This window comes from Nomascus leucogenys, chromosome 18 (assembly GCF_006542625.1).
Source record: "Nomascus leucogenys isolate Asia chromosome 18, Asia_NLE_v1, whole genome shotgun sequence".
In the NCBI taxonomy this organism is placed as follows: domain Eukaryota; kingdom Metazoa; phylum Chordata; class Mammalia; order Primates; family Hylobatidae; genus Nomascus; species Nomascus leucogenys.
The window spans coordinates 55,753,846-55,768,356 of record NC_044398.1 but is presented as its reverse complement, the minus strand read 5'-3'; the positions used below and the strand labels follow the sequence as shown (position 1 = coordinate 55,768,356).

Here is a 14,511-nt window from a genome sequence, read left to right as displayed (position 1 = left end):
TGTTTCTCTTTGTTACTGGCTATAAAACAGTCCAGCAAACTTCCAAACATCACAGGCCTGCCTCAGGAGCAGGAGGCTGGGTGATACCTGTGACTCCTGTACTTCAGTCTGGAGGCTGAGAGAAATATAAACTGGCTGCAAATGGAAGAAAGATAGACTAAGTGTACTACTTCTAGAAAGTACTGCTTGTAGATATCACATCTAATAAGGAAGTGTGATGTTCAATTACATACCCATTTGCTACCACCTTTCTTCTGAGGATACCAGGGATTAGCTTTCAATGTAGCAGATATTTATTAGGCATCTACTGCACACAAGATTCACTTCAGGGCACATGAGTGTGAGTAAGAAGCTATCGCTGTGGTCTGGGATGGAGAATTTGACATTTATTGGGCTAACTCTCATGGGAGGTGGATGACAAAGTCAGACATGAAAGAAGTACAGGCAGAAAGTCAGGGGAAGCTTGTAGAGAGGAAAGTTAGGGAAGGGAGAGGCAGGTGGGCCTGACCACTGCCAGAGATCTGCGGTCCAGCACTCCCTCCCTCCGCCACCTCTGACTTTCCTTTTCCCTCAGCTACCTGAAGCCCTTGTTTTCACTTAACCACTCCCCCTGTCAGAGCCCCTGACCTGTGACCTAGAATATCACAGCGGGGAGCTGGAGAAAGGTCCAGGCCGGCAGGGCTCTCCATGGTCTTCAGCCAGCCGCAACACAGAGCAGAGTCGCCTGAGTCCAGACGTATAACTGATGTGGGAATTTCAGCGTTGTGTACAAGTCTTCACCAGTGAAATGCATTTAAAGGATCAAAACTAACTTATAAATGGATTTTTTGGAATGTAATCAGTTAGAGACTGCACACTTATCTTCTCTTATTAGTTGTGTTTTGAATAAATGTAAGCATTCTCAGAGAGGTCAGTATTATGGAGGAATTCAAAATACTAGTGTAGCAATTCATCAAAATCATGGGCATCAAAATCATGGTGCCCTACTTAGTTTCTTGACTGATCCTAGCAGGATTCTGCTATGCCTCCTGTACTAGCCTGGGGATACCACAGTAATTCTAGTCCTAGGAAGTGGCCAATAGAATTAGAAAAGAAGGAATCCCGGTAACTTTTTCCAGATTTGACTCAAAGAAGAGTCCGACTTCACAAACAGATCACAAAAGACCTAAACTCTCACATGGGTTTCTGGGCTAAGATGAAAAGTTTGTTGCAAAAGCCCTCCAAGTAGCAATGAGAGGTGTTAGCATATCGAGGTGTCATCGTACAACATTTTTATTCCGTCTTAACCTTTTTCTTAGCTGTATTGCTCTTGTAAGGGTTTTGCCCTTGGCTAGGAAAAAAAAAAAAGATGCAGAGAAGACCTTATCTTCAAGTGAAGGGGAAATCATTTTGGAAGGATATTAGCAAAGTAGCAACTGTGAAATTTTGGCCACCATATTACATGATCATGAACTGTAGCGAGGACGTTGCTTTTCCTTTAATTTTATAAGATACTTCCTCTGATCAGTAAACTTAGGGCTTATTAAAGTACAGTATGTCAGCCAAGTAAACATACCCTGCTTACTGGTATCAAACTTAGGTATATTTTTCACAGCATCTCACTACTAAAGGTACTTTGTTTTGAAAAGGATATATTTTGAAAGGATTAAGTTCCTGGAATTTTGATATCTCATTAAATGAAAAGATGGTTCTTCATATGCTAGGATAGTTCTCACTCTGAGTTGCATCTGGTTTTCTCATTATTTGAGTAGTTATCACAGTTGTCACCAGAGAGAACATTCTGGAAAGCACTTGATTAATGTGACTTGAGACATTTTAATTTTGAATCTTCTTTGTTCCTTTTGCCTTTGTCCCACCAGTATCTAGCATATAGCTATTGCCAAAAGAAGTAATAAGCTCCAGTTTAGTACTGTATATTCAAAGATAATATATTTTACACAGGGAATCTTTCGTGAAGAAACAAGCAGAAAATGCAACCTCTGCTAATGAAAGATTCATTTCAGCTCCAAATAATAAAGGAAGTGTATCTGTTGTGAAGACTTCCACTTTCAAACCTGAAGAGGAAACCACCAATGCTGTGGAGAGTAAAAACAGAGGGTATCAGACTCCAAAAAAAATGAATAATGTGTATGAGGAAGAGGTTAAGCAAGAATTCTACCTTGTAGGGCCAGAAGTAAGCCCCAAACAGAAGTCTATCAAAGACCTGGAAGAGAACAGCAAGCTAAGGAAAGTGGAGAAAGAGGAAGCTATGATCCAGAGTTACTATCAGAGGTACACAGAGGAGAGGAATTGTGAAGAGTCAAAAGCAGCATATCTAGAAAGGAAGGCCATATCAGAAAGGCCAAGCTACCCAGTGCCTTGGTTAGCTGAAAATGAGACTTCCTTTAAAAAAACTTTGGAACCTACACTTAGCCAAAGATCAATTTATCAAAATGCAAACAGCACGGAAAAAGAAAAGAAGACATCTGTAGTTACCCAGAGTGCACCAATATGCAGCCAGGAGGGAGGCGGAGGCCATCTGAGGCATGAGACAGTCAAAGAGAGGCAAGTTGAACCAGTGACACAGGCCCAGGAGGAAGAAGATAAAGCAGCGGTATTCATTCAGAGCAAATACCGGGGTTACAAGAGAAGGCAGCAGTTGAGGAAGGACAAGATGTCTTCTTTTAAGCATCAGAGGATTGTCACAACACCAACAGAAGTAGCAAGAAACACTCATAATTTGTATTCCTATCCTACAAAACATGAGGAAATCAATAACATCAAGATGAAGGATAACAAAGACTCGAAAGCAACTTCAGAAAGAGAAGCATGTGATTTGGCAATGTTTTCAAAACAGGTATGTGAATAAATGAATTTATTTACTAATAAAAGTTTCTGGGAACTATACAATAACTGAATTAAACACATAATTAATAACTAGTAGATTGTTTTATCTGTGTTGATGGGCCTGCAAACATTTTTAATAAAATGTCTCAAGGATTGTGCTATTCAAATAACCAGGAACTTTTATCCCAATTTACCATGGTAACAATAGTATAAAATATGATAGAAACCTCATGTAGTCACGATGCTAGAGATTGGTTTATACTGCTTACTAAAATGCTGAGGCTTGACAGTGAAAAGTTTGATGAATCTGTAAGATCTTTAATTGGAGCTAAAAAAAAAAATACAAAGTCGTTTTTTAAGTTTTCTAAATCCTCCAAAGTTTATGCTTTCTCCCTTTCACAAATTTGAGAAGACATAATTAGGTATCAGATTTTGACAGGTAGCCACACCGAAGCATATACAGTGAAGATGAAAGTCTGCATGTCACATCATGACAGTGAATGAACAGTCATGGAAAATAAGGAATCACAAAGAAAAAACGCAGAGAAAAGTTCCCTCCTGGAAAATATCTCATGCCAGTCATAGGTGTGTTTCAGCTGTTTCTAGAGAGGAGCATAGGAAGCAACAGGTTTTAGGGCTTCTAATGGGTATACATGCAATTTGTCTCTGATACATATAATTTATCTCATAAATTGGTGCTATGGAAAGATCGCAAGAACCAGCTTCTGTAAATACCAATTCCAGTTCCTCCATTCTCTTTCTAGGCATTTGACCTTCATAAAATCACTTTATGTGTTAGCACTGTTATTTTCTCCAGTGTGAAATGAAGAGTTTTAACTAGATGATCTCTAAAATACATGGATTTCCAGGGTAATCAATGGTGTATGAAGTAATAAAATAAATATCATAATGGGTTAGTTCCAAGAAGGACTATCTAATATTCCTGAGTCCCTAAACTCCCCTTTTTGTATTTGACAGTGGCTGAGCCTATGAGAAACACAATAACTGCACTTGGACCCTTCCTTAGTGTGAGAGGTGTGGCCCAAACATCTCTAACTTCTAGCTGTCAGTAGAGATCTGCCATTTTTTAATTTACCCATCCCCTTCCTACTCTTTTTAAGCATGTGGAAATAGTGAGTTTAATGAACATACAGTTCTTCTCACACCAAAGACCAAATCAGGGATTAGAACTCAGACCTGCTATGCCGTGGAGACATGAGATGTAGAATTACCAAGGCATCCACTCGGAGCTGGCCAATAATGCCATGGGAGTAAATTCACTGCTCCATGGAACAAAGCTAGAGGCTGTCCCAGCAGGAGCCTCACACTCAACCCAGCAGGACAGCCATGTTCTCAGACCCAGGATGCAGACACGACAGAGGCCGGGGGCAGAATAGAAAGAGAAACCAGAATAGAGCAGCCCTGAAATCAGGGTAAAAGACTGAAAAGAAGGCCGGGCGCAGTCTTTCACGCCTGTAATCCCAGCACTTTGGGAGGCTGAGGCGGGCGGATCATGAGGTCAGGAGATCCAGACCATCCTAGCTAATGTGGTGAAACCCCGTCTCTACTAAAAATACAAAAAATCAGCCGGGCGTGGTGGCAGGCACCTGTAGTCCCAGCTACTCGGGAGGCTGAGGCAGGGGAATGACCTGAACCCAGGAGGCGGAGCTTGCAGTGAACCGAGATCGCACCACTGCACTCCAGCCTGGGCGACAGAGCGAGATTCCGTCTCAAAAAAAAAAAAAAAGACTGGAAAGAAAGAAAAGGAAGGAGGTTTACACAATCAAAGGCAGCAGAGGGGTCCTCAGGACAGAAGCAGAAAGGCAAACACAGCAGAGTGGCAAGGCTGGAAGCCAGATCTCAGAAACCTGGGAAGGAGTCGATGGCAGAACAGAATTCTGCATGTAGCATGACATGCTTGGCAGTTTTAAAGAAAAATGTGAGATGGCAAGTATTCAGAATACAAGGGGGGAAGGTTGTCAGGTGAGAACTTTATCAGACCTTGGTGCAAGGGACAGGGTGGGCCCTGGAGAGGAACATGAGAGTCCGCAAGAGTGCTGGTAAGGCGTTTCCCAGCCCCCGGTGCCTGCAGAACTCTCTGTATTCTTTTCCTTGATTTAACCTGACACATGACCTTCTTTTTAGATATCAAAGTTATCTGAAGAATATTTCATTCTGCAGAAAAAATTGAATGAAATGATTTTGTCACAGCAACTGAAGCCACTTTATCTGGGTGTCTCGCACCATAACCCAATTAATAGACGAGTTTCTTCTCAGCAGTGCCTCTCAGGTAAAAATCAGTAGAGTTAGAACTTCCTGAATGGGAAGGAAATGCCAGATACTTTGTTTATTAGTTTACCACCGTTATTCTATGGCAGATTTGAGGAGCCTGTGTCCTGTCTTAGGAGAACCTTTATTTCATTTCTTATATGGAGATACACTTTTTTTAGGATGTTCCACCCACTTTCTACCTTCTCTGACTTAATTCCCCTCCATTTAGTATGTTTTCCTTTTTTCATTTTAACTAGAACTTGGCATATGACACCAGAAGGGAATAAAAAGGGGTGGTATAGAGAGGGGGGCTGGCAGGAGGCAGATATGATTAGAGAGAGCAAAAATAGAAATGGAAATATTTCTATTTCCTTTGTCAACATCTGCAACCTTGAGTATAGAGTGTGGAAGGTGCAAAACCCCATTATACAAGAAATATTGTTATTGAACTTTTTTCTAGCCAACCTATTATACTAAACTGGTGAGGAATTCAATCTCAATAATTTTCAGACCTCCCTCTCCCCAGAGCTGTGCAAAGGTTTTATGGCCTTGCACACCACCAAAAGATCAGGTACACCCTGTAGTCAGTCTCTGGTCATTTGCCCATGAAGTTACTGTTGGGACACTCATGGCTCCAGCTGGCCTCCACGAGCCCTTCAAGTTGGGAGGTCTGGCTGCTCCCACACCCTGCAGGTGGCACCTAGACCATGGGGGTCTGGAGCCTCATATTATCCATGCCCACTCCAGGTAGCCATTATCTCTGCAGTCTTATGACCTCCCCCAGGAGCTGTCACAGTAAAGTTCAGGAGTCCCACGACTTTGACCTCTGCCCTGCTGAGGTCTGCCCAGAAGAATCTGCATTTATTTTCCCTTGCTTTCTTGGAGGCCCTCCGCAATCTCACTGCCCCGTTCAGGGATCCCTGACATCATCTCTGCAATGAGTTTGGCTGTTACCAAAGACGGGAAGAGCCACTGACTTCATGCAACTTCCAATTTCTTCCCTGAAAAAATCTCTGAGCCCCAAATATACTAAGATGCACTTGGCTATTTGCCTGATATGAGAGGAAGGGGAAATACCTTAATGTTTTCATCAATTATTCTGCCACATCGTTTTCAAGTCAAGAATTATGGTGAAGCTGACCACAAATGGCTCTTTGGTGCCCTTCATTCCTGCTGCTCTTCTGCTCTCTGGCCCTGGCTGAGAGCCTCCTGCTGTGAAGAAGAGAGAATAGCAAGTCAGAGCCCAGAGGCCCATTCATTTGGCTGCTGCAATGGCCTGTGCCCAGGGGGCATGCTGGCAGGGTAGGAGCTGAGGGAAGGCCAGGGCTTCAGGTTCCCTCATGGTCACAGAAGTGGCAGCACTGGTGAGTGTGGGGCAGAGAGGAGCAGGTGGTGTGGGAAAGCAAGGAAGCCAGGCAGCTCACCCCAGGCCGCTGCTGGAAAGGAGAAGTACAAATGGGAGGCAGCGTCCTGGGAGGAAGTAGAGGTCGCCACCAAGATTTTCACTTTTGAACATCTCAGGGACTTTAAACAAGCCTGAAAAGCAGCAGAATTTTATGAGAAAGTCAAATTAGTTCAGCTTATTCTTTTTTTTTTTTTTTCGTTGAGACAGGGTCTTGCTCTGTCACCCAGGCTGGAGTGCAGTGGCGCAATCTCAGCTCACTACAACCCCCGCCTCCTGGATTCAAGTGATTCTCCTGCCTCAGCATCCTGAGTAGCTGGGAGTACAGGCACGCGCCACCACATCTGGCTAATTTTTCTGTATTTTTAGTAGAGATGAGGTTTCGCCATGTTGGGCAGGCTGGTCTTGAACTCTGACCTCAGGTGATCCGCTTGCCTCTGCCTCCCAAAGTACTGGGATTACAGGTGAGTCACCACGCCTGGCTGAGTTCACCTTATTCTTGAATCTTTCGTTTTTTTGTGGACTTAAGAGCAATATTAGAAATCAATTCTTAGCTTACATGGAGAGGATTGTAGCTCAGAAATATTTCTTTAGCTCTTTGGGTTTAGAGGGAGAATTTTTTTTTTTTTTGTTCTCTGCGCATATAGAGAAGTTTCATATTATACTACACTTGTTTAAGGCTAAATTGGCAAACATCTGAATTGTTCCATGTCCTAAAGAGTAGCAGAGAAGGTGCCTGAGAGAGGGCCTGATGTGGCCTAATGACACAGGAGTATCTGTGTGGATCTGACAACCCAAAACCCAAGAGGAAGGGGGACAGTGGGAAATGCAGTCCAGCGACCAGATACCAGACAGGGCAAGTTATTCAGCAGATGCCCATGACCAGCCAAGAATGGCTGCAGACCAGATGGCCGGCCCCTCCTCGCTAATGCCATGAAGCTGCCAAAGTCCCCTACGCCAATCCCCAACTTACATGTGGCAGGACAGACAGGACAAGGGAAGGCTGAATGTGAACCATCAATGTTCTTAGTGTCTATTTAGTCATTTTAGGTTTCTGACCCTAACCTAAAATGACGAAATCTACTCGGAAGACATGAAGAATTCAGAATTTAGCTAGAATTTGTTAAAAAATAATTTAGTGCTAGAAAGTAGAAATGAGCACTATGATAAATTAAATTTAGTTTTAAGTATATTAATTTTTTTTGTATATCTGAATTGTTGTAAATTGTAAAAAATATTTTAAAAATCTGATTGCACTGTAGGAATAGAACTTGAGAGCCATGAAGAGAAAAGGGGAAGGCCAGCAAGAGATGATGGTAGCTAGGATGAGGTAGTGGCCAAGAAGGCAGTTTAAAGCAATGGTTAATTTGTAGATTACAAAGGATTTGGTAATTGATTGCACAGGAAAGGGGGCATGCCCAGGTCTCTAACATGATCAGCTAGTGTCATGGTGGATGGTGGTATGTCATTACCTAAGATGGGAAAGATTAGATAAAGAGCAGGAGTATGCATTCAATTTAGGCTGTGTTAAGTATGAGAAGCCTTTGATGAATTGGGACAACCTCTCAGTAGGCAGTTGGAGACATACAGGGTAACTGAAGCCATGGAGGAGAAGAGAAGCTCCAGGAAATTTACCTACACTGAAAAGAGAAGAAGCCTAGTGTGAGAGTCTGGACATGTGCAGGTCGGGTAGAGAGGAACCAGGAAAGAGGAGCGACCAGAGATGGGGAGGGCAACCAGGGAGCCTAGACCCTCTGAAGCCAAGGGAAGAGGGTCTTAAGAGGATTGTGTGCAGAAGGATTCAGACAGAACAAGTCAGAAGGGAACCATAAAACATTTGTTAAATTTCCTATTCATTAACAATTACTTACTGAATTCTTCAGATCTTATTTAAATATTAGAATAGAGACAGACGGAAAGGGTGAATGCACATCATCACTGGGGTACTTTGGGGACAGATTCATCCCAGTGTTTGTGGATATAATCTATGTTCACATATTTTAACAATTTATATTTTCGTAAAAAAAAAAAATCCTTGAATAGCTTATAAAAGTTCATTGTAAAATATAGTTCAAAGAACTAAAACAGACAATTGGGCCAGATATTACTTAGCTAATATTTAATCCCTGCGATAGAACCAGTTTATTTCCACATCCCAAAGATGTGCACATTAGGTGAACTGGTGTGTCTACATGGTCCCAGTGAGAGAGAGAGAGAGAGTGTGTGTCTGAGTGTGCCCTGCAATGGAATGGCATCTTGTCCAGCCTTGCACCCTGAATTTCCAGTACAGGCTCCAGCCATCCATGACTCTGAACTGGAACAATTGGGTAAAAAATTTTCTTAACCTTTCTTTCTTTCTTTCTTTCTTTCTTTCTTTCTTTCTTTCTTTCTTTCTTTCTTTCTTTCTCTTTCTTTCTTTCTTTTTCTTTTTTTTTTTTTTTGACAGAGTTTTGCTCTGTCTCCCAGGCTGGAATGCAATGGTGCGATCTGGGCTCACCACAGCCTCCACAACCTCCACCTCCCGGGTTCAAGCAATTCTCCTGCCTCAGCTTCTCGAGTAGCTGGGATTACAGGCATGTACCAGCATGCCCAGCTAATTTTTGTCTTTTTAGTAGAGATGGAGTTTCACCATGTTGGCCAGGCTGGTCTCAAACTTCTGACCTTGGGTGGCTCATGCCTGTAATCCCAGCACATTGGGAGGCTAAGGCAGGTGGATCACCTGAGGTCAGGAGTTCAAGACCAGCCTGACCAATATGGTGAAACCCCTTCTCTACTAAAAATACAAAAATTAGCTGGGCCTGGTGGCAGGTGCCTGTAATCCAGCTACTCCAGAGGCTGAGGCAAGTAGAATTACTTGAACCCAGGAGGTAGAAGTTGCAGTGAGCTGAAATCGTGCCACTGCACTCCAGCCTGGGTGACAGAGCAAGACTCCGTCTCAAAAAAAAAAAAAAAAAGAACAAGAAGAAGAAGAAAAAGAACAACAACAAGGGACAACTTTACCCAGGTGTGGGATTTCCTAACATCTAAATCTTCTGATTTTCCTGAAGAAAATATACATAAAATGATTATTCATCTATTTTCAAAAGGGAACTCAGACAGTCTGAAGACAGTAGGAATTCTATTGACTGAACACTTCAGCTTTAATACAGCTAATAACTCTACTCCCCTTCTGCTTTAAATGTTTGTTTATTTATTTATTTATTTTTGGGACAGAGTCTTGCTCTGTCACCCAGGCTGTAGTGCAGTGGCGCGATCTCGGCTCACTGCAAGCTCCGCCTCCCAGGTTCTCACCATTCTCCTGCCTCAGCCTCCCGAGTAGCTGGGGCTCCAGGTGCCAGCCACCACGCCCAGCTAATTTTTTGTATTTTTAGTAGAGACGGGGTTTCACCATGTTAGCCAGGATGGTCTCGATCTCTTGATCTTGTGATCCACCTGCCTTGGCCTCCCAAAGTGCTGGGATTACACCTTGCCCAGCCTATTTTTTTTTTTTTTTTTTTTGAGATGGAGTTTCGCTCTTGTTGCCCAGGCTGGAGTGCAATGGCGCGATCTCAGCTTGCTGGAACCTCCGCCTCCCGGGTTCAAGTGATTCTCCTGCCTCAGCCTCCCCAGTAGCTGGGATTACAGGCGACCACCACCATGCCCAGCTAATTTTTGTATTCTTTTTATTAGAGACTGGGTTTCACCATGTTGGCCAGGCTGATCTCAAACTCCTGACCTTAAGTGATCTGCCCACCTTTACCTCCCAAAGTGCTGGGATTACAGGCATGAGCCATTGCACCTGATCTGATTTTTCTTAAATGTATGCATAGTTCACATTTGTTTCAGTGTTGGTCTCTGTTGAGAAGTTTGGTAATGTTTTTGTGACCAGAAATATACCATAAGAAGTTAACTCTTGTTTATATCAGTCTATTGTAAAATTGGTCATTTCGCTTAAAGTTGCAGTTTCTAAGAACCCATCGACATTGTCAAGTGAGAACTTACTGTATGATGATGTGGCTGTTCAAAGAATTACCTCTAACAAAGGTTCCAAGAACTCACAGTGTTTTATGCAAACACATTCAAACATTCATGGAAAACATAAATCTCATTGTATGTGATTTGTTTGAGAAAAAAAAAGAAAGAAAAACATACAAAGCTACCTATTTTATGATGTTCATCTATCCTAGAACAAAAGTCTAACAATAACATTTTTTAAAAGCTATTGTTCAATCTCAATTATTAATTAATTTTTGAGACAGAGTTTCACTCTGTCACCCAAGCTGGAGTGCAGTGGCACGACCTCGGCTCACTGCCACCTCTGCCTTCTGGGTTCAAGTGATTCTCATGCCTCAGCCTCCCGAGTAGCTGGGACTACAGACATGCGGCACCACGCCCGGCTACTTTTTTGTATTTTTAGTAGAGATGCGGTTTCACCATGTTGGCCAGGCTGGTCTTGAACTCCTGACCTCAGATGATCCACCCGCCTCAGCCTCCCAAAGTACCGGGATTACAAGTGTGAGCCACCGCGCCTGGCCTCAATTATTAATTTAGAGGTAAAACTCCTGAGTATAGTATTTAGTACTAGCTAATGGAATGCAACAGTACATTAAAAGACTGTCCACATAATACATATTTATGTAACATATCAAAATATCAAAAAAACTATCTTGATAAATGCTGAAACAGTTTTCAGTAAAATCCAACACTCTGTACTGATGAAATGTAAAACTCTTACTAAACTAAAAGCAGAAAGATATTCTTTAACAATATGAAGAATACGTTTCTAATCATCTACCTCATAATTAACTATAAAACACTGGAAGCAGTTTCATTAAAAAGGAGGATGAAGATAAAGATACTAGTAACACCACATTTTTATGTTATTGGGAAATTTCCAGTTAATGCAATAAGACAGCAAAGAGAAGCTTTTTCAAAAAGCATAACTATCAAAAGGGAAAAGATGGGATTGTAGGACTATTACCAGACAACATTAAAAATGTAATGATTGATGCTTGCAATAGAATTCAGTAAGGATATATAGTTATATAGATAGATATTCTTTCCTATAAAAATTTCTAATAGAAAAAGAGCCCAATGGAAATAATAGCAAAAAAAAAAAAATCAATACCTTGAAATAAAGCTAGCAACCAAACCCAAAGAGACAAAAAAGAAGAGATGCATAATGGAATGATATATTGTGTTTCTGAATTGAAAGATAAAATACTGTAAACATGACCATTCTAAAATTACTTTCTAGGTTTAAAAAATTGCATTCAGATCTCTGTGAGCTTTTCTTTGGAACTTAAGAAAATATCCTAACGATTATTTGTAAATTTCAGAGAAAAAAAGAATAACTCTAAATGAGGACTGACTTATTAGATAGTAAAATGAATAATGCTATGATAATTAAAATCATATGCCTCCTTTACAAAAATCAATCACAGATTAATGAAACAGAATAGCCCTAAAATTGGCCTGAGTATTTATAAAAACCTCATTTACAAAAAGATACATATGAACAGAAAAGAAATGGATGGATAATGCTTAAAATGTCTCTGATTTGGGATGAGGAAATAAAATATTCTTATCTTCTGCTGAATGCCCAGATATTTTCCAGATGCATTGATCATTTAAATGTAAGAAATAAACAAACTAAATGAAGCCAGATGCTATGAACTGAGCATTTCACAATCTCTGCTTAGAAAGCACAAAGCATAAGAAGTAATAAAAGGAATTACAAAGAAAAACTGTGATAGATTTGGATTACATGAATGTTAAAACCTTGTAGAGATTCCAAAGCATCATTAAAAGTTAAAGAGCTGAAGACAAAAATTTGGAACAAATGTGAAAAGAGTTAAACTGTTTAGCATAAAAAGAGCTCTTTATAAATCATTCGGAAAAATAGCACTCTCAATGGAAAAATGGCACAAGCCATTAATTTATTTACAAAAGAAGAAATGCAGATGGAAAATAAGCATATGTATGACCACTCTAGGAGTAAAAAAAAATAAAAAGTCAAACACATTACTATTCTTTACTCATCAAAATTGCAAGTATGAAAAAACATTTTAACAGTAATGACAAAGTGCTAATGTAATTATTCCCAAACATATGGTAAGATGGCAGCGTCAACATTTTGAAAAGTGACTTGGCAATATGTCCAAAAAAAAAAACCCCCACTGAATTAGTTTATATCATTGACCCAGTAAACTCACTTATGAGAGCATAGCCTAAGGAAATAATCAGAGCTGAAAAAAAAATTGTATATATGGTAAGAAGAAAAATTGAACAATAGGAGAATGATTAATACGTAATGACACATTCACATATGGAATGTTAACAGCCCTTTAAATGCATTTTTCAGAGAATAGCCTTAGCAAACTGCTAGCTAATCTAACCACTGAATAAAATATTGCAGAATTGGAATTGTAATACTGTAAATAAGTCAGCTTAATCTTCACATACGTGAGGTGGTTCACTAACAACAAGAGCCCCTAAGTCTAGGGTTCTAGAAGAGTTGAGTGACTAGTTAGTGAGAACAAGATGGTCATCTCCAGTACAGCGGATACTCTCCATCCCTCGTTAACCTCACTTCTATATAAAATTAAGAATCTGAATAATATTATTGCAACCTGGTAGAGGACTTCCACAGCCACATGTGGTAAGACTAGAGCGTCATCTCCAGATCTGTCACCTTTGCTGCCATGCTGTCTCAAGCCACTAAAAGTTTCTGATACTCCTCCAGCCAGTTTGTGATCAGATGTGCTCTAATAAAGAATAATCGCTTTTTAAAAATACTGGCATATTTCAGCTCATCTTGATAGGAACGAAAAACCCTTTTATCTATGTGTTATAAAGTATGAGCGGAGGGAAAGAAAAAAACAAATATTGTGTGTTTAAAATCAGAGAATGTTCTTCAATTCTGTATTTTTAACAGGCCAATCTAAGAAAATGACTATGAACAGTCAATAAATTTTTTAAAGTTTGGCTCTCTGGGAAAAATTTTTCTAAGTTTTCACCTCAGACTAGGTATATAATTTTTTTAAATAAATGAATACCACATCATTTTGAAAAATAGCCAAGATGTAATTAGATGCCACCTCTGAGTCTTCCTTATTCTCCAAGCAAATAAACATGTGTTTTGGTTGTTTGGCTGTCTCCATAGTTGGTGGGCAGTCATACATAGAAGACATGCTCACAGTGTTCTGCATAACAGCTCATTCTCCCCAACAAAGACCTCACTCTCAAGGCACCCTTGGTATCACCATGTGCATTCCCACGTGCTTCTGTTGTGGTGCCCTGTTTTGATGACTGCTCACGTATAAGCGAGATGACCGGGCATGTGTGTGTAATCTAACTCCTTGGACTAGAACAAAACGAACTGGCCTTTGAGGACTGTAATCCATGCGAGATGACAGCCCAAGGAAATGACAGAAGTAGAGTGCCAAGATGTAGCAATAATGTGCAAGAGACAAGCGACAGTCCAGAGGGGGTATCTGTGAGTCTCACCCCCCACACAGGCTGCTTTATCCTCCTGCTTCTCTTGCCACAACTAGGAGAGACGTGGGGCAGGAACCTTACCTGAACCTACCAGTATTGTTAAAAAAACTAAAAGTTTCGGCTGGGCGTGGTGGCTCACGCCTGTAATCCCAGCACTTTGGGAGGCCGAGGTGGGCGGATCACGAGGTCAGGAGATCAAGACCATCCTGACTAACAAGGTGAAACCTGTCTCTACTAAAAATAGAAAAAATTAGCCAGGCGTGGTGGCGGCGCCTGTAGCCCCAGCTACTCAGGAGGCTGAGGCAGGAGAATGGCGTGAACCCAGGAGGTGGAGCTTGCAGTGAGCCAAGATTTCACCACTGCACTCCAGCCTGGACAACAGAGCGAGACTTCGTCTGAATAATAATAATAATAATAATAATAATAATAATAATAATAAATAAAACTGAAAGTTTCATTTTCAAGGATCTGGGTATTGGTTCAAAGTACCCAAATCAGAGAGTGGCCAAAAGCTGCAAGCCCATGACCTATAG

The 14,511-nt window shown here is 41.0% G+C and overlaps 1 protein-coding gene across 1 annotated transcript in view; it reads left to right on the top strand.

The window, feature by feature from the left end:
• MYO3A (myosin IIIA) overlaps positions 1-14,511 on the top strand; it is a 282,509-nt gene that overhangs the window by 238,865 nt on the left and 29,133 nt on the right. The window contains exons 30-31 of the mRNA XM_030798007.1: positions 1,942-2,836; positions 4,972-5,116. Coding sequence (XP_030653867.1) covers positions 1,942-2,836; positions 4,972-5,116 — 1,040 coding nt within the window. The remainder of the gene's footprint in view (positions 1-1,941; positions 2,837-4,971; positions 5,117-14,511) is intronic.